Source organism: Dama dama, chromosome 4, assembly GCF_033118175.1.
Source record: "Dama dama isolate Ldn47 chromosome 4, ASM3311817v1, whole genome shotgun sequence".
NCBI lineage: Eukaryota > Metazoa > Chordata > Mammalia > Artiodactyla > Cervidae > Dama > Dama dama.
Window position 1 is genome coordinate 48,313,220 of NC_083684.1, and position 16,488 is coordinate 48,329,707.

The following is a 16,488-nucleotide window of genomic DNA, read 5'->3' on the forward strand; positions in this document are numbered from 1 at the left end:
TGGGAAGGAAACTCCAAAAAGAGGGGATATGTGTATATGTATGATTGATTCACTTTGCCGTACAGCAGAAATTAACACAACATTGTATAGCAATTCAATTGCAATAAAATTGAAAAACAATTTTTTTTTAAGTTCATGGTAAGAAACCCTCCTCCTCTCTTCACTGAGTGCTCAGGTAAGCGGCCCATAAGGAAGAGCAGACCATACTCCTCAAACATATTTGTGACCACACGCCTCGTAGCTCTTTTACCAAAACCTGGTTTAATGTATCTGGCTTTGCCCAGCAGTCTCCAAGCATCCTGGGCTCCCTAAGGCCTCCAAGAGTGAACTTGACCCACTGAAAACAGCCATTAGCCATATCCTGCCAGCTTTCCAGGTTCTAGGTCCCAGCAAACACTCCCCATCCCTTCCTGGGGCTCTAGGAGGCATCTGTCTCACTAAGCTGGTAGTATACACAGTGCCTGCCTCCCGTACACAGTGCAGAAGGTGGCATGGGGCTGGCAAGAGCTACCCCAGAACTCTGCAGAAGAAAGTCTGCACTCTGTAAACAAGAGGAAGCTGCTAGGTCCTCTAGTATTGCATTGAAGTAGGTGGGGAGGCCATAGTGCTGCCTACAGGTAAAGCTTCACTGAGTTCTATGCTTGAGAAGTTAACTATGTTACCACCAGAGCATAATAATGAGTGTCCCAAGAGCCCCGGGCCTAGGAGGCCCCTCTCATTAGAGAGATGAATGCTGGCAACAGAAAGGTTCCTATTCCTTCCTTTCTCTCTGCCTTTTCTTTATACACTCAACAAATATTCAGCAAGAAGTGATAGTAGATCAGGCATAAGAAAACAGATGGGTCCCAAGAAAGTGGGGAAAACAAACAAGAATAGGATAACTGGACCTCCCCCATCATCCTCCCACCCCCACCACACAAACAGGCTGCATAAAATACATGTCTTTAACACAACCAACCTCTAGGTGAGACAGGGCCTGTTCCAGGTGCCAGAAATAAGGAGGAGGCTCAAAGCTAAAACAAGAGCTGAGGGGAAATCTGGCAGGTCGGGGAGTTTAGGAAATAGATGGTTAGGCCTTAGGAGAGACTGGGCTCCCAGTTGAGGTGGTGGAGCCAGCAGACACTTACTTCAGAAGGTTCTCAGCTCCCGTTCTCATCCGCATGGCTTTCAAGATCTGCTGGTTCAAGGCAGCCCTCTGATTCTGTAGTTTGCTCCGGCCAGTCTGCGCAAGGGGATTGCAACCCTAAGGGAAAGAAAACAAGAGAAGCCCCTTTAAAGGTCAGCCATTCTAAAACTGATGACAAATGTCTAACACAACAGAAAACAACTTTTTTAAATACTCATCTTCTCTGAAAATAAAAGTAACATTAACATGTAAAATATATGAAAATGCCAAAAAGTGTAAAAAAGAAAATAAAAGTCATTCACCATAACATAACACCAAAACAGTCACTGTGAATTGGTTTCTTTCCTACTCAATTTTTTTTTAAGAAGTTAAGATTTTTTTTCTAATATTTATTTGTTTATTTGGCTGTACCAAGTCTTAGTTGTGGCATGTAGGACCTTTGACCTTCATTGCACCATGTGGGACCTTTAGTTGCAGCATGCGAACTCTTAGTTGCGGCATGCAGGATCAAGTTCCCTGACCAGGGATCAAACCCTGGCCCCCTGCATGAGGAGCATGGAATCTTAACCACTGGACCACCAGGAAAGCCCCTGCACACCTATTTTATATATATATTGTTATTTCCCACATTAGTGGCTGTGTCAGTTCTCCAGAGCAGCCACACGACTGGAATTTCACAGGACTCAACATACAGTTGCACTCACCGCTGACATTTATGATAGTGGTTCAATAAGGACACATAGCCAGATCATTGGGAAAAAGAGACAGAGTTGAAAGGAATCCATGGGCAGGCCTCCTTATGTTTTCTCTTCTATGAAGGATCATACAAAGCACACTCCTCTCCCCAGGAACAGCATGTATGCAATGCCATGGCCTCCCTTGGTCTATCAGAAAACTAAGACTCAGGACTTCCCTGGTAGTCCAGCATTTGGGACTCCAGGCTTCTCCTGTAAGGAGCATGGGTTCAGTCCCTGGTTGAGGAACTAGATGTCACATGCCACAACTAAAGGTTCCCCACTAGCCTTAGGCAACCATGAACCTACTTTGTATCTGTACAGACTTGCTTAATCTGGACATTCCATATAATGGAATGTCTGTTGGAATGGGCTTTTTCCACTTAGTTTAAGGTTTCTCCACAGTGCAGCATGTATCAGTACTTCACTTCTTTTTGTCCCTAACACTCCAGTCGATATGCACATTCATCATCCATTCATCAGTTAAAGAACATTGGGGGATGTTTTTCACTGTTGGCTCCTCTGAATAGGGCTGCTTACTTCCGTGTAAGTTTCTCTGTGAATGAATGTCTTCCTTGCTCTTGGCTATAAGAGTGGAACTATTGTGTCATATGGTGGTTGTTGCCCTTCAGTCTCTAAGTCATGCCCGACTCTTTGTGACTCCACGGACTGCGGCACACCAGGCTTCCCTGCCCTTCACTATCTCCTAGAGTTTGCTCAAAGTCATGTCCATTGAGTCGGTGATGCTATGAAACAATTTCAGCCTCTGTCACTCCCTTCTCTTATGTTATATGGTTAATTCTCCTATGTCATAGTCATACATCATATGGTTGATTCTACATTTAACCATTTGAGGTCAAACTATTTTCCAAAGTGGCTACAATATCTTACATTCCCACCAGCAGTAGATGAGGACTCCAATTTAGCCATATCCTCCTCAATACTTGTTATTGCCTTTTTTACTATAGCCAACCTAGGATGTGTGATATCTCCCTGTGGTTTTGCTTTGCACTTCCCTAATGGGTAATGATGTTGAACATCTTTTCATGTGCTTACTTGCCATTTGTATATCTTTGGAGAAAGATCAATTCAGGTTCCTTGCCTATTTTTAAACCAGGTTGTCTTTTATTGTTGAGTTGATACATATTTTTAATCTTTGCCAAATTGATATGTGAAAAATAGGTATCCTACCCTCCCAATTTGCATTTGTTATTAGTGAAGGTAAACAATGACTTTTCTTATATTATTGACCAGTTAAATTTTTTTCTTTTTTTTTTTGAGAATTGTCTGTGTTCTCTATCCATTATTTCCTGGGGTATTTAGTTTACAATCAATGTTTCACTGCGAAAAGTTCAAGATCAGGAAAAAAGTTTCCCCCTTTTTTTTAAGATCTATGTGCCAAATCCAGCCTCCAGTTGCTCTTTCTTTCTTTCTTGGCCTCACTGTGTAGCATGCAGGATCTTAGTTCCCTGACCAGGGATCCAACCCAGGCCCCCTGTATTGGGAGCACAGAGTCTGAACCTTTGGACCAACAGGAAAGTCCGTAGGTTATAATCAATGTTTCACTGTGAAAAGTTTAATATCAGAAAAAAAAAGTTTCCTTTTTTTTTTTGTCTGAGCAGGTTTCAGGCTCATAGTTCCCCATCAGGGATCAAACCTGGGCCACCACAGTGAGAAGCTCCATCCTAAACACTGAACTGCCAAGGAATTCCCCCCTTTTTTTGGTAAATTATAGTTGATTTACTATATAGTGTTAGTTTCAGGTGTACACCAAAGTGATTCAAAAAGTTTCCTTTTAATCTAATAGTGTTCTTCCCACTCCAGCAGGTATTACTAGAAGCCCAGGGATCTACCTGAAGGTTCCCTTCCTTTCTAAAGCATATCTTTGAGTTCTGCCCACTGACTGGGCTCATACTCACACCCTGGGAGTGGCTGGTGGGCAGTATTTGGTGAGGCGACTGCCCTTTCTCTCTGCGTCACTGCCTGGGTCACTGTCATAGCAGCTCTGCACATACCTAGCCTCCCACACCTCTGCCCAAGCCACACCCATGGCCTTGACCACAAGGAGGAAGAAATGGGTTATCTGCAGCCCCAGGCTTCTCAGGGATTCCCATATTAGCCGCCTTTGGACTACTGAATCAGAAAGGAGTTGTTACATGTCTCCTTCCACAAAGATTTCTCTTTCCTCCCATCGTGGCAGGTGGCACAGTGGTAAAGAATCTGCCTGCCAATGCAAGAGATGCCGGTTCAATTCCTGGGTTGGGAAGATCCCCTGGAGAAGGAAATGGCAACTCACTTCAGTATTCTTGCTTGGGAAATCCCACTGACAGAAGAGCCTAGTGAGCTACAGTCCATGGGGTCGCAAAGAGTTGGACACAACTTAACAACTAAACAATAACAACGCAGCAGGTAGCCACCCCCACCTGTCCCCCATGCAGCTTCCCAAATCCAAATTACACAGATATTCACAATCTGACTTGGAATAGTCTTAAAATTAACATCTTTCACACCATTAAATGATCCTTGATTGAAAATAAAAATCAGAAAATCAGATCTAAGATTAAAATGCCTTTAATATTAAGCTAACAATATTAAAGGGCTAAAATAATTGCAGGCCTCTTTCGTTTCTACTTCCTAAAATTACTATGAAGGGGTGGCTTGATCTGACTTAAAATTACATGGTTCACCAAAGCTGTGTTCTATTTTACCGAGAAGCCTTAATAACTAATTCCTTTATGGACATTCCCAGGGCTGATAAGCAACCTTTCCAGCTCAAGGATAAGAACTTTTTCCTGCTCCCAAACCTCACCCAGCGTCTGGCAGGCCTGGAATGGCTGCACCCTAACCAGCGCACAGATGTGGGGTCAAGTTTCCAGATAAGACGTAGGAATGCTTAGGATTAGATCTGATTGAGTGACTGGACCCCAAATCACATTACTTCTTAGTGACAGGTAGGAATGCTGGGCCTGCTGGAAACACCAGACACGCCCACAGGGCTATTTGAAAACTACTCAGAGCCCTGAGAGATGAATCTGGGTTGAGACTGTCAGAAAGACACCTTGGAATCACAGAGGCTGCTTGCTGTCTACTGGCCCCTGCCACAGGGGCTCTCTGCTAGTGGGGACCCACAGCCCTCAGCCACACCTTAGTTCTTCATTGGATCCCAACAGGAGGAAGAACTGCTCCAAACTGGACTGAGGGCTTGTGCCCAGGACCTAGGCAGCACCCGTCAGACTGGCCTGGCCTGGGAACTGAGGACGGGGTGGGGGAAGCGAATGAACTGCCCTGGCCTCTCGGATCACTGTCCATAAGTCTTACAGTGAACCTGAGTCTGTCCACTATACAGTTTCCTGACCAGACTCAGGCTTGGGCAAGCGCATTCGTCTCAATACACGGAAGGATGGTCCAACTGCCAACACACGAGAAAAGCAAGTACTAAGTGAAAGTTCAGCTTTCTCACTAGCTTAGTGGGGTCTCCCATATGTTGAACAGCCCATGTGGGCTCTGGTACAGCATCTTGGACCCCACAATTCTGAAGCGTGGAGGGTGAGTGAGCTACTCAAGATGGTAAAGGCAGAGGACTTCCCTGGTGGTCCAGGGGTTAGTTAAGACTTCATGCTCCCAATGCAGAGGACGTGGGTTTGATCCCTGATCAGGGAACTAGATCCCACCTGCCCCAACCAAGAGTTTGCATGAAATAAATATTAAAACAAACAAACAAACAAACATGCTGGACACAGTAAGGGTGGGAGAGGGACTTCAAGTCCACGTCCTTTCTGCCACTCTTAAGTTAAGCCTGAGCAGCAGGAATGTGTGGGGATATGGGGACAGCTCACCTACCAATTCCCAGACATCCCTCTCATGGCTGAGGGCTGCCTGACATCACGCACACACACACCCTTTGGCCACAGTGACCCAATTCCCACTCTCCCACCTCGTAGCCTGTAACAATCAGGCTGGTAAATTCATGTTCCCGCACCTCCTTTCCAAGGGGAAGGACATCTGACTCATGCCTGGCCAGCTGGAAAACCAAACTCACCTCGAGTCTGATTCAAGGCGAGCACCTGACATAGGATAACCAGAGCCCATCAGGGAGGGGCCTTCATTTCCCCCCATCAGCCCTGAACCTAGGAAGATGTGAGACTGGGCAGCTGCAGCCACGTTACCCGGGTGGGGGAGTGTCTTCCCCAAAACAGAGCTAACCTCGGGGGAGCAGACTGAGAAACTGAGTCTTGGGCGGCATTGGAGCCCTAGATCAAGCCAGGCCTGAAGCCATTCCTCAGGACTTCTTAGCTCCAGGAGTCAAATGCATTCCCTTTCTTGCCTACGTCATTTTTTAAAAATTGAGGGCTTTCCTGGTGGCTCAGTGGTAAAGAAGCCACCTGACAATGCAGAAGACATGGGTTTGATCCCTGACCTGGGAAGATTCCACATGCCACAGAGCAACTAAGCTGGTGTACCACAATTACCAAGCCTGCATTCTAGAGCATGTGCTCCCCAACAAAACAAGCCACCACAATAAGAAGCCTGCATACTGCAACTAGAGAGTAGCCCCCACTCACTCCAATTAGAGAAAAGCCTAGCACAGCCAAAATAAATAAAATTAAAAATAATAATAATAAAAGTTGAGGTATAATTTACACATAATAAAATACACAGATTTTAAAGTACATAGCTCAATGGGTTTGGACAAAAATACACACACACACACACACACACACACATACACACATATATACATACATATATATGTATACACACTTGTGTAACCATTATTCCAATCAGAATATAGACAATTCTTGTCATCCCCCAAGGCAACCAAGCCTCTAGTTTCTATCATCCTAGACTTTTGCATGTTTTAGAACTTTGTATAAATGGAATTATATGGTATGTATTCTTTTGTGTCTGACTTATTTTGCTCAATAGATTGCTTTGGAATTCATCCATATTGTTGTACTTATGAGTGGTTTGCTCCTTTTAATTACTGAGTGGAATTCCATTGTAAGAATGTACCATACCAGATCAAACCAGTCAGTCCTAAAGGAAAGAGAAAGTGAAAGTCACTCAGTCATGTCCGACTCTTTGCGACCCCATGGACTACACAGTCCAAGGAATTCTCCATGCCAGAATACCGGAGTGGGAAGCCATTCCCTTTCCAGCCCAGGGATCAAACCCAGGCCTCCCACATTGCAGGTGGATTCTTTACCAGCTGAGCCACCAGGGAAGCCCAAGAATCCTGGAGTCAGAAGGCTATCTCTTCTCCACCAGATCTTCCCAACCCAGGAATCGAATCAGGGTCTCCTGCATGGCAGGCAGATTCTTTACCAGCTGAGCTAGCAGGGAAGGAAATTAATCCTAATGGAAATTAACCCTGAACATTCACTGAAGGACAGATGCTAAAGCTGAAGTTCCAACACTCTGGCCACCTGATGCTAAGAGCCAACTCACTGGAAAAGACCCTGATGCTGGGAAAGATTAAAGGCAGGAGAAGGGGACAACAGAGGATGAGATGGTTGGATGGCATCACTGACTCACTGAACATGAGTCTGAGCAAACTCCAAGAGACGGTGAAGGACATGGAAGCCTGGTGTGCTGCAGTCCACAGGGTTGCAAAGAGTTGGACACAACTGAGCGACTGAACGACAACCATACATAGTGTGCTTATTTGCCTAAATCATTTGGGAATAGATTTCCTGGTAACTGCAGCTAAGAAAAAGTCCTAACCAGAGTAAGTTCATCCAGAGTAAAAACTCTCTTTGTTAATATACATGCACATGTCCTTTGTGAACAAGCAAGTTGTTTGGCTGGGAAATAAGTATTTAAGTGCAGGATCTAGGGGACTTCCCTGGTGGTACAGGGGCAAGGAAACTGCCTAGCAATGCAGGGGACACCCATTCAATCCCCGTCCAGGAAGATTCCACATGCCTCGGGCAACTAAAGCCCATGGATCACAATTACTGAAACCCGTGCTTCTAGAGCCCATGCTCAGCAACAAGAGAAGCTACTGCAATGAGAAGCCCCTGCACCGCAAGAAAGAGTAGCCCCCATTCTCTGCAGCTAGTGAAAACCTGCGCACAGCAAAGAAGACCCAGCATAACCAAAAACAAACAAACAGAAGAGCGGGATCTAGGGACTTCCCTGCAGTCCAGTGGTTAGGACCCTGTACTTCCACTGCAGGGGACATAGGTTTGATTCCTGGCCAGGGAACTAACATCCTGCACACTGTGTGGCGTGCCCCCTCCCAGAAAAAAGTAAAAAGTGAAAACAGACACACACACAAAAAGAGCAGGACCTAGGCAAACACCAGAGGCAGTGGATTTGGAAGAAAGGAAAGGCTATTCAACCACACACGCAGAGACTGACAATGAAAAGGCAGACAGGCCAGGTCACTGGGAAGGCAGACACAGAGGCATTGGAGGAATCTTTCCTCCCAAAAGAGGGGGGTGTGGAGGGAGGGTGGGGGACTTGCTCTAGGCAGTGCCTGGCACCTGGCTCCCCCCACGCCCCAGAGAACCAGTGAGGCCCTTCTTCCACATAGCCAAAGATAAAACTCACACATGTAGATATGTTTCCAGCAAATTGAGGGCACAGTGTGAACTTGGGGTCTCTAGGTCAGGAGTGAGACTGAGTGAAGGGTGACCACACAGGGTCTCCTGATTAGAGACCCTCACACAGGGCATGGAAGAGGGGGTGCTTTTGGCTGCCTCTCTAGTGCGCAAAGTTATTTTCTCTGCCTTTCGCACTCCTTCCTAGGATTATGCAATCCCTCACTCAACCACCAAGCTCTGGAAAGCACAATTGTTTGTTTATAAGTTAGCCAGAAACTGACAACCAGCAAGCACAGAAATAGCATGCGATACCCTGCAATACACAAAAATACATCTAATTTAACTTTTCACCACACTGGAGATTCATGGCAGTTTGGATGAACAGAATCTACCTCTTCCACATCCATAAAAATTAAAACATGAACTTGGCACTTGTAAAGAGGCCTCCTGACCTTCCATGATCTCTGCCGGGCGCCTCCCTCCAGTGTCCTCATCCATCCACACAGGGTTAGGGGCCACAGTATGAACCAAAATGTAGCTATAATCCTGAACGAGAGTATTCAGTCACTTCTACAAACCCACAGACACCTACTGTGTGGGTACAAAGTGTGTGCCACTCTACAAAGATTCGTGATCACAACATTTCTGTGAGTCAAATGTATTTTCAGACCCAACTAATGACCCATTTATTTCAACTGGTAGGATGTATTCCCTGATGGCTTAGATGGTAAAGAATCTACCTGCAATGCAGGAGACCTGGGTTCAATTTCTGGGTCGGGAAGATCGCCTGGAGAAGGGAATGGTACCCACTTCAGTATTCTTGCCTGGAGAATTGCATGGACCAAAGAACCTGGCGGGCTACAGTCCATGAGGTCAGACATGACTGAGCAACTAATATATACACAGGATATACTCATTATTAGTTTACAGTTCTTATCTAGACCGGGGCTGGTATGTGTGTAATTTTGTACACTTCTATAATTACCTTTTTTCACAACAATTTGTTACTTTTTTCGTTGCTTGTTTTTGGCCATTGCCATACAGGATCTTAGTTCAAAGACCAGGGATCTAACCTGGCTCCTTTCAGTAGTGAAAGCAAAGAGTCCTAATCATGGGATCACCAGGGAATTCCTGTTACTTTTCTAATACAATAACATTGGAGAAAAAGAAACTACTTCTGAAGTGGCAGTTTTTGATCCCCTGTCCTTTTCTCTTCTTAGAATCCAACAGAAACAGAATTTTCTAAGGCATATGGCCCTAGCGAACTCTGTGGGTCTGACTAGAAAGGCCAGGGGGACCTGCATCTCTCCCTGTTCCTGGTGCTGCAGGCAGGAGAGCTCGCCCCAAGCTGGCAACCCTTGCTGCCTGCTCCGCAGACACTCAGTCTGATGCGCAGTCTGGTTAAGCTGCCCTGCACCTGTGGTTCTGCTGTTCTCTATGGCCACCTCCAAGGTAGCCTTTGCGTCATGAGACTCCAGTGTCTGAGCCAAAGGAGGAAGTGGTGATCAGGCTAAAGCCAATGCTCCGAATCATCAGGTGGAGGCTTGGAATCTGTCCAAATAGCCCCAGGAAGCAAGAGACATTTACAGTGTTACAGCTCATGGGGCTGACTCTCCTCTGAGTCACCTAAAATCCTGCGTCTGCCAGGGGACCCCCTCCTGGCCATAATGAAAGGGGAGGCGATGTTGACAACCACTCCCCCTGGGCTGCTGGTGTGCACCAGTGAAGCTGGTCAGACCCTCACTAAGGCCATGATCAGCCTGGATCCAGCCTGGCCTCTAGGATCTGGCTCAGACCATGGTGGGGTGGTGGGTGGAGGGTGGGGAGCAGATAGCACCACAAATCTTTACACCTCCTCCTTCCCCCACCCCCACTGGGGGAAGGATTAAAAGCTCCAAGGGTGGGTTCAAACACCTGGAGAGACATCATCACCCCTCAGTAAAGGTGGTGTGGATGAACCCCCATGACCCAGCCTGGGCTCCTCAGCACGTTTCCCTACGGAGATGCGGATAGATAAAGCATACATGTGTCTAACAGGAAAGTATACTTCACTAAGATGAATGGTGCAGAGGAGGACCGAAGAGGAGCCACTGGATCCAAAAAAAATAAAATAAAATAAAATTTCTCCTTCCTTCTCAGCTGGATCCTTGAGGAAATCCAGAGTAAACAGGGCCCATAAACCAGGGCACAGTGAACCCTGGAGCCCTGTTCAGAATGAAGGCTTCAGAAACAACTTCTCCTCCAGCTCTTGGGTAAAAACAATGGAGCTAAATTCATTTCAGGCCATTAGTGTTCCCAGAGGACGGAGAGGCACAGATAAGGTCTCACAATGCTGTACTTTGTACCAACTCTCTTCTTCCATATACTGCTACGCCCTTTCATTTAGATCTTTTCAACGGCCTTGGGAAACATCTTTGTCTGATTTTTCTCCAGCTGGTTTTCTCTTGGCCAAGAACAGATCCTCCTGTGAGTTTTAGGATTACAGGCCTTGGAGAGCCCCAGAGACAGGGCCAGCTCTCAGGACGCAGTGTCTTGGTAACGTGTATTACTCTGCTTTAACTCCAGGCCAGAACACACATTCTTCCAAGACACATTAGGCTGAGCATAGAAATCTGTCTGGGAAAAAGAAACTCCATTTCTACGGGTCCTTCTTTTAAGAAAGTAATTTATTAATTATTTGTATAGAACCGTACCTCTATTTAAACATATTAGTTTAAAAAAAGAAAGAAAAAACGATGAGAAACCAGAGAAGAGAGAAACATACTGTGACATGTGACAGACCAGAAAGTATTTGGTACTTTATGTTCTTAATTCAGAGACACTCCCACCCAGCCACCCAGACACCCAGGCTGCTCACCCAGGAGGCCAGGGTCTCTGTTGGGGGTGTCCATGTCTGATCTGGGGCCAAACTGAATCCTTGTCCTCAGCTTTGTATAGCCACACCCCGCACGACCCCAAGAAGACCTTGACTTGCCAGAGGGCCTCCATCTCTGCAAGGATTGTCTCATACATTCAGGGTCTAGGACCAGCAGGCAGAGAGGACTTTCGGGCAATTAATCTTCATTTTGTGTACAAGATACACAATTCAGCTCTGAATATGGACCATGTACTCCCACCCCCCACCCCCCCTTGCTCTCTGAACTACAGCAAAAGAGGCTAATTGTCTAGTCAGGCATGGCCTGAGCTGTCCCAGGAAATGAGGCCCCCAAAGGGAAAGGCTACCCACTCCAGTATTCTGGCCTGGAGAATTTCAAGGACTGCATAGTCCATGGCATCACAAAAAGTCAGACACGACTGAGCAACTTTCACTCACTCATGAACTGCCACAGGAGCCACAATGAGTCAGGGTCAAGTGTACCCCAAAACCTGAGAGCCATCAGGCTCACAGCTCGCTGCCACACCATAAGTGCTTTTTGAATGAACAGAATAGAATGGCACGTTCAAGAAAGGTTCAGGGACTTCCCTGGTGGTCCTGTGGCTAAGACCCTGGGCCCCCAGTGCAGGGGGTCCAGGTTCAATCCCTGGTCAGGGAACTAGGTTCCATATACCACAACTAAGACACGGCGCAGCCAAATAAATAAATGATTTTTTTTTTTTTTTAAATTTTGGCTGTGCCACATGGCATGTGGGATCTTTGTTCCCTAACCAGGGATCGAACTCATACTCCCTGTGTTAGAAGCGCAGAGTCTTAACTACTGGACCAGCAGGGGAGTTCCATAAATAATTTTCTTTTTTTTTTAAAGAAAGGAGGAAAGAGAGATAAAGAGAATAAGATAAAGAGATATAAGAATAAAGAGACAAAGAGGATAAGAGAAATAAGAATGATAAAGAGAATAAGATAAAGAGACTAAGAATGAAGAAGTTTGACTTGACTGGAAACTAATTTGACCTGGTAAGTGTGCATAAAATCCCCAAAGACAGGACAGGGGGGGCCTGCCCTGAACATCCCAGTCTCAGGGTCCTCACTCCCTGCCCCCCATTGGCTCATGCACTCAGTATGTGCCCCAGCTGTTTCCAGTCCTCGCCTGCTGGGACCTCCCACAGCTATTGTCTCTCTCCCTTGGATCTTCACACATCACCCCATCCCAACATCTTCACTCTCAGCTTTCAAAAGTCTCTAGACCTCCCCCCTCATTCAAAACAAACCTGCCTTCTTCTCTCTCCCATACCCCTCCGGCAAGTATTTTCTCTGCCCTCTTCCCCCTGTTCTCCCCCACACTGACTTTTGTCCCCAGTTCTCCACCTCATTTACCAACAACCCCAACCTCTGAGATCTAATGCCTGATGATCTGAGGTGAAGCTGATATAATAATAACAGAAATAAAGAGCACAATAAATGCAATGTGCTTAAATCATCCCCAAACCATCCCTATGCCCTGCCACCGGCCCCCCACCCCCACCCCACCCGCCCTGGACCAGTCCGTGGAAAAATTATCTTCCACGAAACCAGTCCCTGGTGCCAAAACAGTTTGTGGCCACTCCCCTAAAGAACTACATCCAGTATTTTCCAGGGCTCTTCTGACTTGCCAACTTCATCTCTCTACTAGAAAGATCTCTTCTCTCAGCTGCCTTGACAGTAAAACAACCCTCCGGGCTTGTTTACCATCTCTCTGCCTGTCCCTTAAGTGAAGGCATTCTTCTCTTCTGTATTGGGTGCTTTTTCACAATATCCCACCGCATTCCACGTTGGGGCACCTCAAAGCTGCATCTCCAGCCTGGATACTCTCGTGGCTGCTGGGTCCATTGAGTGGACTCCCCACAAGGACCACTACTCGGATAACTCTTGGGGGCCTCAAGTCCACTGCCCCTACTTCAGCTTGCTGGTTATCCCAGCTCAGGAAGGACCCTGACCATCCCCCCAGACACTTAAGGCAGACATTCTGGAGTCCGCTGAGCAGCACCTTTCCCACCATATTTGGTCCATTTTGGTCCATCCCTGCTGACTGCCTTTGCTCAAGCCCTCTTCATTTCACAGACCCCACTGGGATCCCTGCTTCCAGTCTGGATGCCAGGTTTGACTTAGGGGTGCAAGCTGGTGGAAAGGATAGGTGGTGAGGATGTGTTTACCTAGTACTTTATTTAAGTTACTGAAAAGTCATCAGTAGTCCCTATCAGAGTAAGACAGAGACAATGAGGATTAACCCTCCACATTCCCTGCCTGGCTCCACCCTGGCCCCACCCCCACCCCTCACCTACTGATCTCTCAGCTTTCAAAGTGGTCTTTCTGTGACACAGATCTCACAGTCTGCTCCTGAATGAAGCACTTTGATAGGTCCCCAAGTTCCCTTTCCCTGCATCTAGGATGTGTGACCCCCAAAAGGCCTGGTTCCCTGTTACACTCCACACCTCTGAGGGTTCACTCACAAGTGTTCACAATCCTGTTCCCTCTATCTGAAATGCTCTTCCTCCCCTTCTTCACCTGTAATAATGTCTACCTGTTGTTCAAGGAGCATTTGTTCAGGGAAGGTTCAGGGAAGGTTCCCAATCAATGCCTTTTATTAACCTTGTACTAAGAACATTCTTTGGACTAGTATGATGTAACACAATGATCATTACAAGGTCTCATTTTCAGAAGAGATGTTTCTAATTGCAAACCAGTGATTCATCGTATTTCGCACCCATGATCCTCTTATCAACCACTGGGGAAACTGCACCTGAAAAACACTCAAGCTTTGCATCCGTTCACAGCTCCCTGGCCTTCCACCCTGTCCTATGCATATCCTCCCCAGGAAAACCTGTTCTGGAAGACCAGGGAACATAACCCTGGCAGGTGTTCACCATCTCTTCTGCCCCTCCCTCTGTCATTTCCCCCAGATGGTCCAGACATCCACCTGTTCAGAAGACAATTAATTTGGGGAGGAAATGAAATCTCAGAAAGGGGCAGCCACTGGCTGGAGGCTACACTGCAGTTCTGGGGGTGGGGGGTAGGGGGTTGGCAGTCAGGGTCTGAGGCCCTAGGGCTAAGATTTCAGGATTCCCTGGCCTGGCCTCCTTCTGTAACTCCACTGCCTGTGGATCCTGTCCCAAATGCCTCACATAATTAGAAGTTTTAATCCTGTAATTCCGTGATGACATCTTTAACTTAAATACACCTTAAAATTACTTTCTTTTTTTTTTTTTAATGCTAAAAGCAATTTAACCAAAAAGAAATTTGCCAACTCTGTCCTCACCGGTCCCCAGAATCTTCTCCTGCCCATCCCAGAGGGACACGGCTGCTCACCAGAGAGCAAACGCCCCAAGGCAGAGTCAAGGGAGGAGGAGGAAGCCGCCCAGAGCGTTTTCACTGGCTCAATCATTAGGCTTGGAACAATTAAGAATTGATTGTTCTGTGGGAAACAGTTTCACTCCCCTGTTTATAATTACGCCCTTTGCCTTGGGTCATAGAAGTTATTAAAAAACAACACACACACACAACTTCTCAACCCACCCAGTCCAGCCTGGCCAAGCCCCAAAGGCTATTTTTAGACTCGCTGGGACAGACAAGGAAGGATGGAAGGTGTCCCCGTGACTTCAGGTTCAAAAGCATCTTTGTAGCCCAGGCCGTGCCACCTGCCGGCATCCCAGCGACCCCACTCGATGGGTTGGGCCTCTTTTGAGGGGCTGAGCTACGAACTGTTAACTTCAGGGAGACAGGCCACCATATGCACCAAGCTCCCGCGAAGCCGCACTCGCCACAGGTCTCCACAGCAATCGGGTAAATCCGCTTTAGAGTAAAATGGAGAGGGGGCGAGATCGCCGCCCTCAGGTCTGCCGCGCACAGAGGAGACGAAGCCCGAAGTCCCCTCCCGCCCACTAAAAAGTCCAAGAGGCGTACACTGGAAGCATTCTGGAGGCAAAGAGGGGACATCAACCCTCCTGAGCGGCTCCACTTCCACGCGCCACGGCCAAGCGCTCGGGTGGAAGCTGGGCTCGCGTCGCCACGCGCCGCGACGCCAGCGCTCGAGGAACCGTCCCTTCCCCAAGCGCGCGGGACGGCCGGCGGGGGCGACTCCGAGGGCCGCTCCTGGCCCAGTCCTCCGCCGGCAACTGCGCGGGGCGGCCCGGACGTCCCCCCACCCCCAGCCCCGGAAGTCACCTGCTCTCGGCCGCCGGGTGCACCTCCGCCGCACCCCTCACCGCGAGCCTCCTCCGAGCGCGCCCCAGGCCCGTGCGCCCCCTCCCCCTCCCGGGCTGACCCACCCCGGCCTCGCGCTCTGCAGCCCCTTCCACAGCCTGGAAGGAAAGAGGTCTGGAGCTCGCGGACTCCCCGCCCGCCCATAGCCGCCCACCTTCCGAAAGTAGCAGTTGCCCTCTTTCTCCAGCGGCTGGGGGGCTGCGGGCAGCAGCGCGTCAGTCATGCTGGCGGCACAGGCGCGCAGAACTGACTGAAGCTCAGCAGCGCGCTGGTCCCAGAGGGCGCCCGGCCCCGCCCCCGCCCCGCCTCCGCGGCCGCCCCCACCTCCAGCCCCGCCTGAGGCCTGGCCTGGAGCCCTGCAGACCTGGCGCGGCCCGCAGAGACCACGCCCCCGGCCCCGCCCCGATCCGGACTGGCAGCGCGCAGCACTAGCCCTTGGCGAAGCCGGCGGAGCTGCGAGCACAAGCCCCTGGGCTCTTCACTGGTCCCCCTCCCAGCCTCAGGGGCTTAATCTGGGCGCGGTTGCAGCCTCAGCCCAAGGGCGCAGGGGAGTCTCGCAGCGAGGCCCAGGTTGGGGGATTCAGCCTCTTGTCTAGAACCGTGGGCGTAAATGCAGCGCGTGGGTGTAACTAAGGCTCCTGAGAGCACGCTGCGGGGATAGTGACCAGACCCGACGCCACTTTTCGAGGGCGCGGGGGGAGCGCGGGATCCCCCAGGGCCCAATCCGGGATGCTGGGGAGTTGGCTGCGCCACCAAGAGCCTTGGCGGGTAACTCAAACCGATTGGCTCGGTGATCAATCCCCAGTCCCCCAACCCGCGTTGCAGAAACTAGGCAGATCCGCTTGGGGGTCGCGGATGGCGGGAAGAGAGAGGTCCACCCAAGGAGAAATCTCCAGAAAAGGTTTCGTGCCCAAGAGATTCGACAACTGCCCTTTTTAACCACCACTTCAAACTTGAGATTCCTCA

At 48.6% G+C, this 16,488-nt stretch overlaps 1 protein-coding gene across 1 annotated transcript in view; it reads right to left on the reverse strand.

Annotated features, from left to right (window-relative positions):
• The window catches only part of RHPN2 (rhophilin Rho GTPase binding protein 2), a 67,988-nt gene extending 52,181 nt beyond the window's left edge, over window positions 1–15,807 (reverse strand). Inside the window, exons 1-2 of the mRNA XM_061138952.1 lie at window positions 15,677–15,807; window positions 1,128–1,243 (exon numbers count right to left, since the gene is read on the reverse strand). Coding sequence (XP_060994935.1) covers window positions 1,128–1,243; window positions 15,677–15,745 — 185 coding nt within the window. The 5' untranslated portion in view covers window positions 15,746–15,807. The remainder of the gene's footprint in view (window positions 1–1,127; window positions 1,244–15,676) is intronic.
• Between the last annotated feature and the right edge of the window lie 681 nt (window positions 15,808–16,488).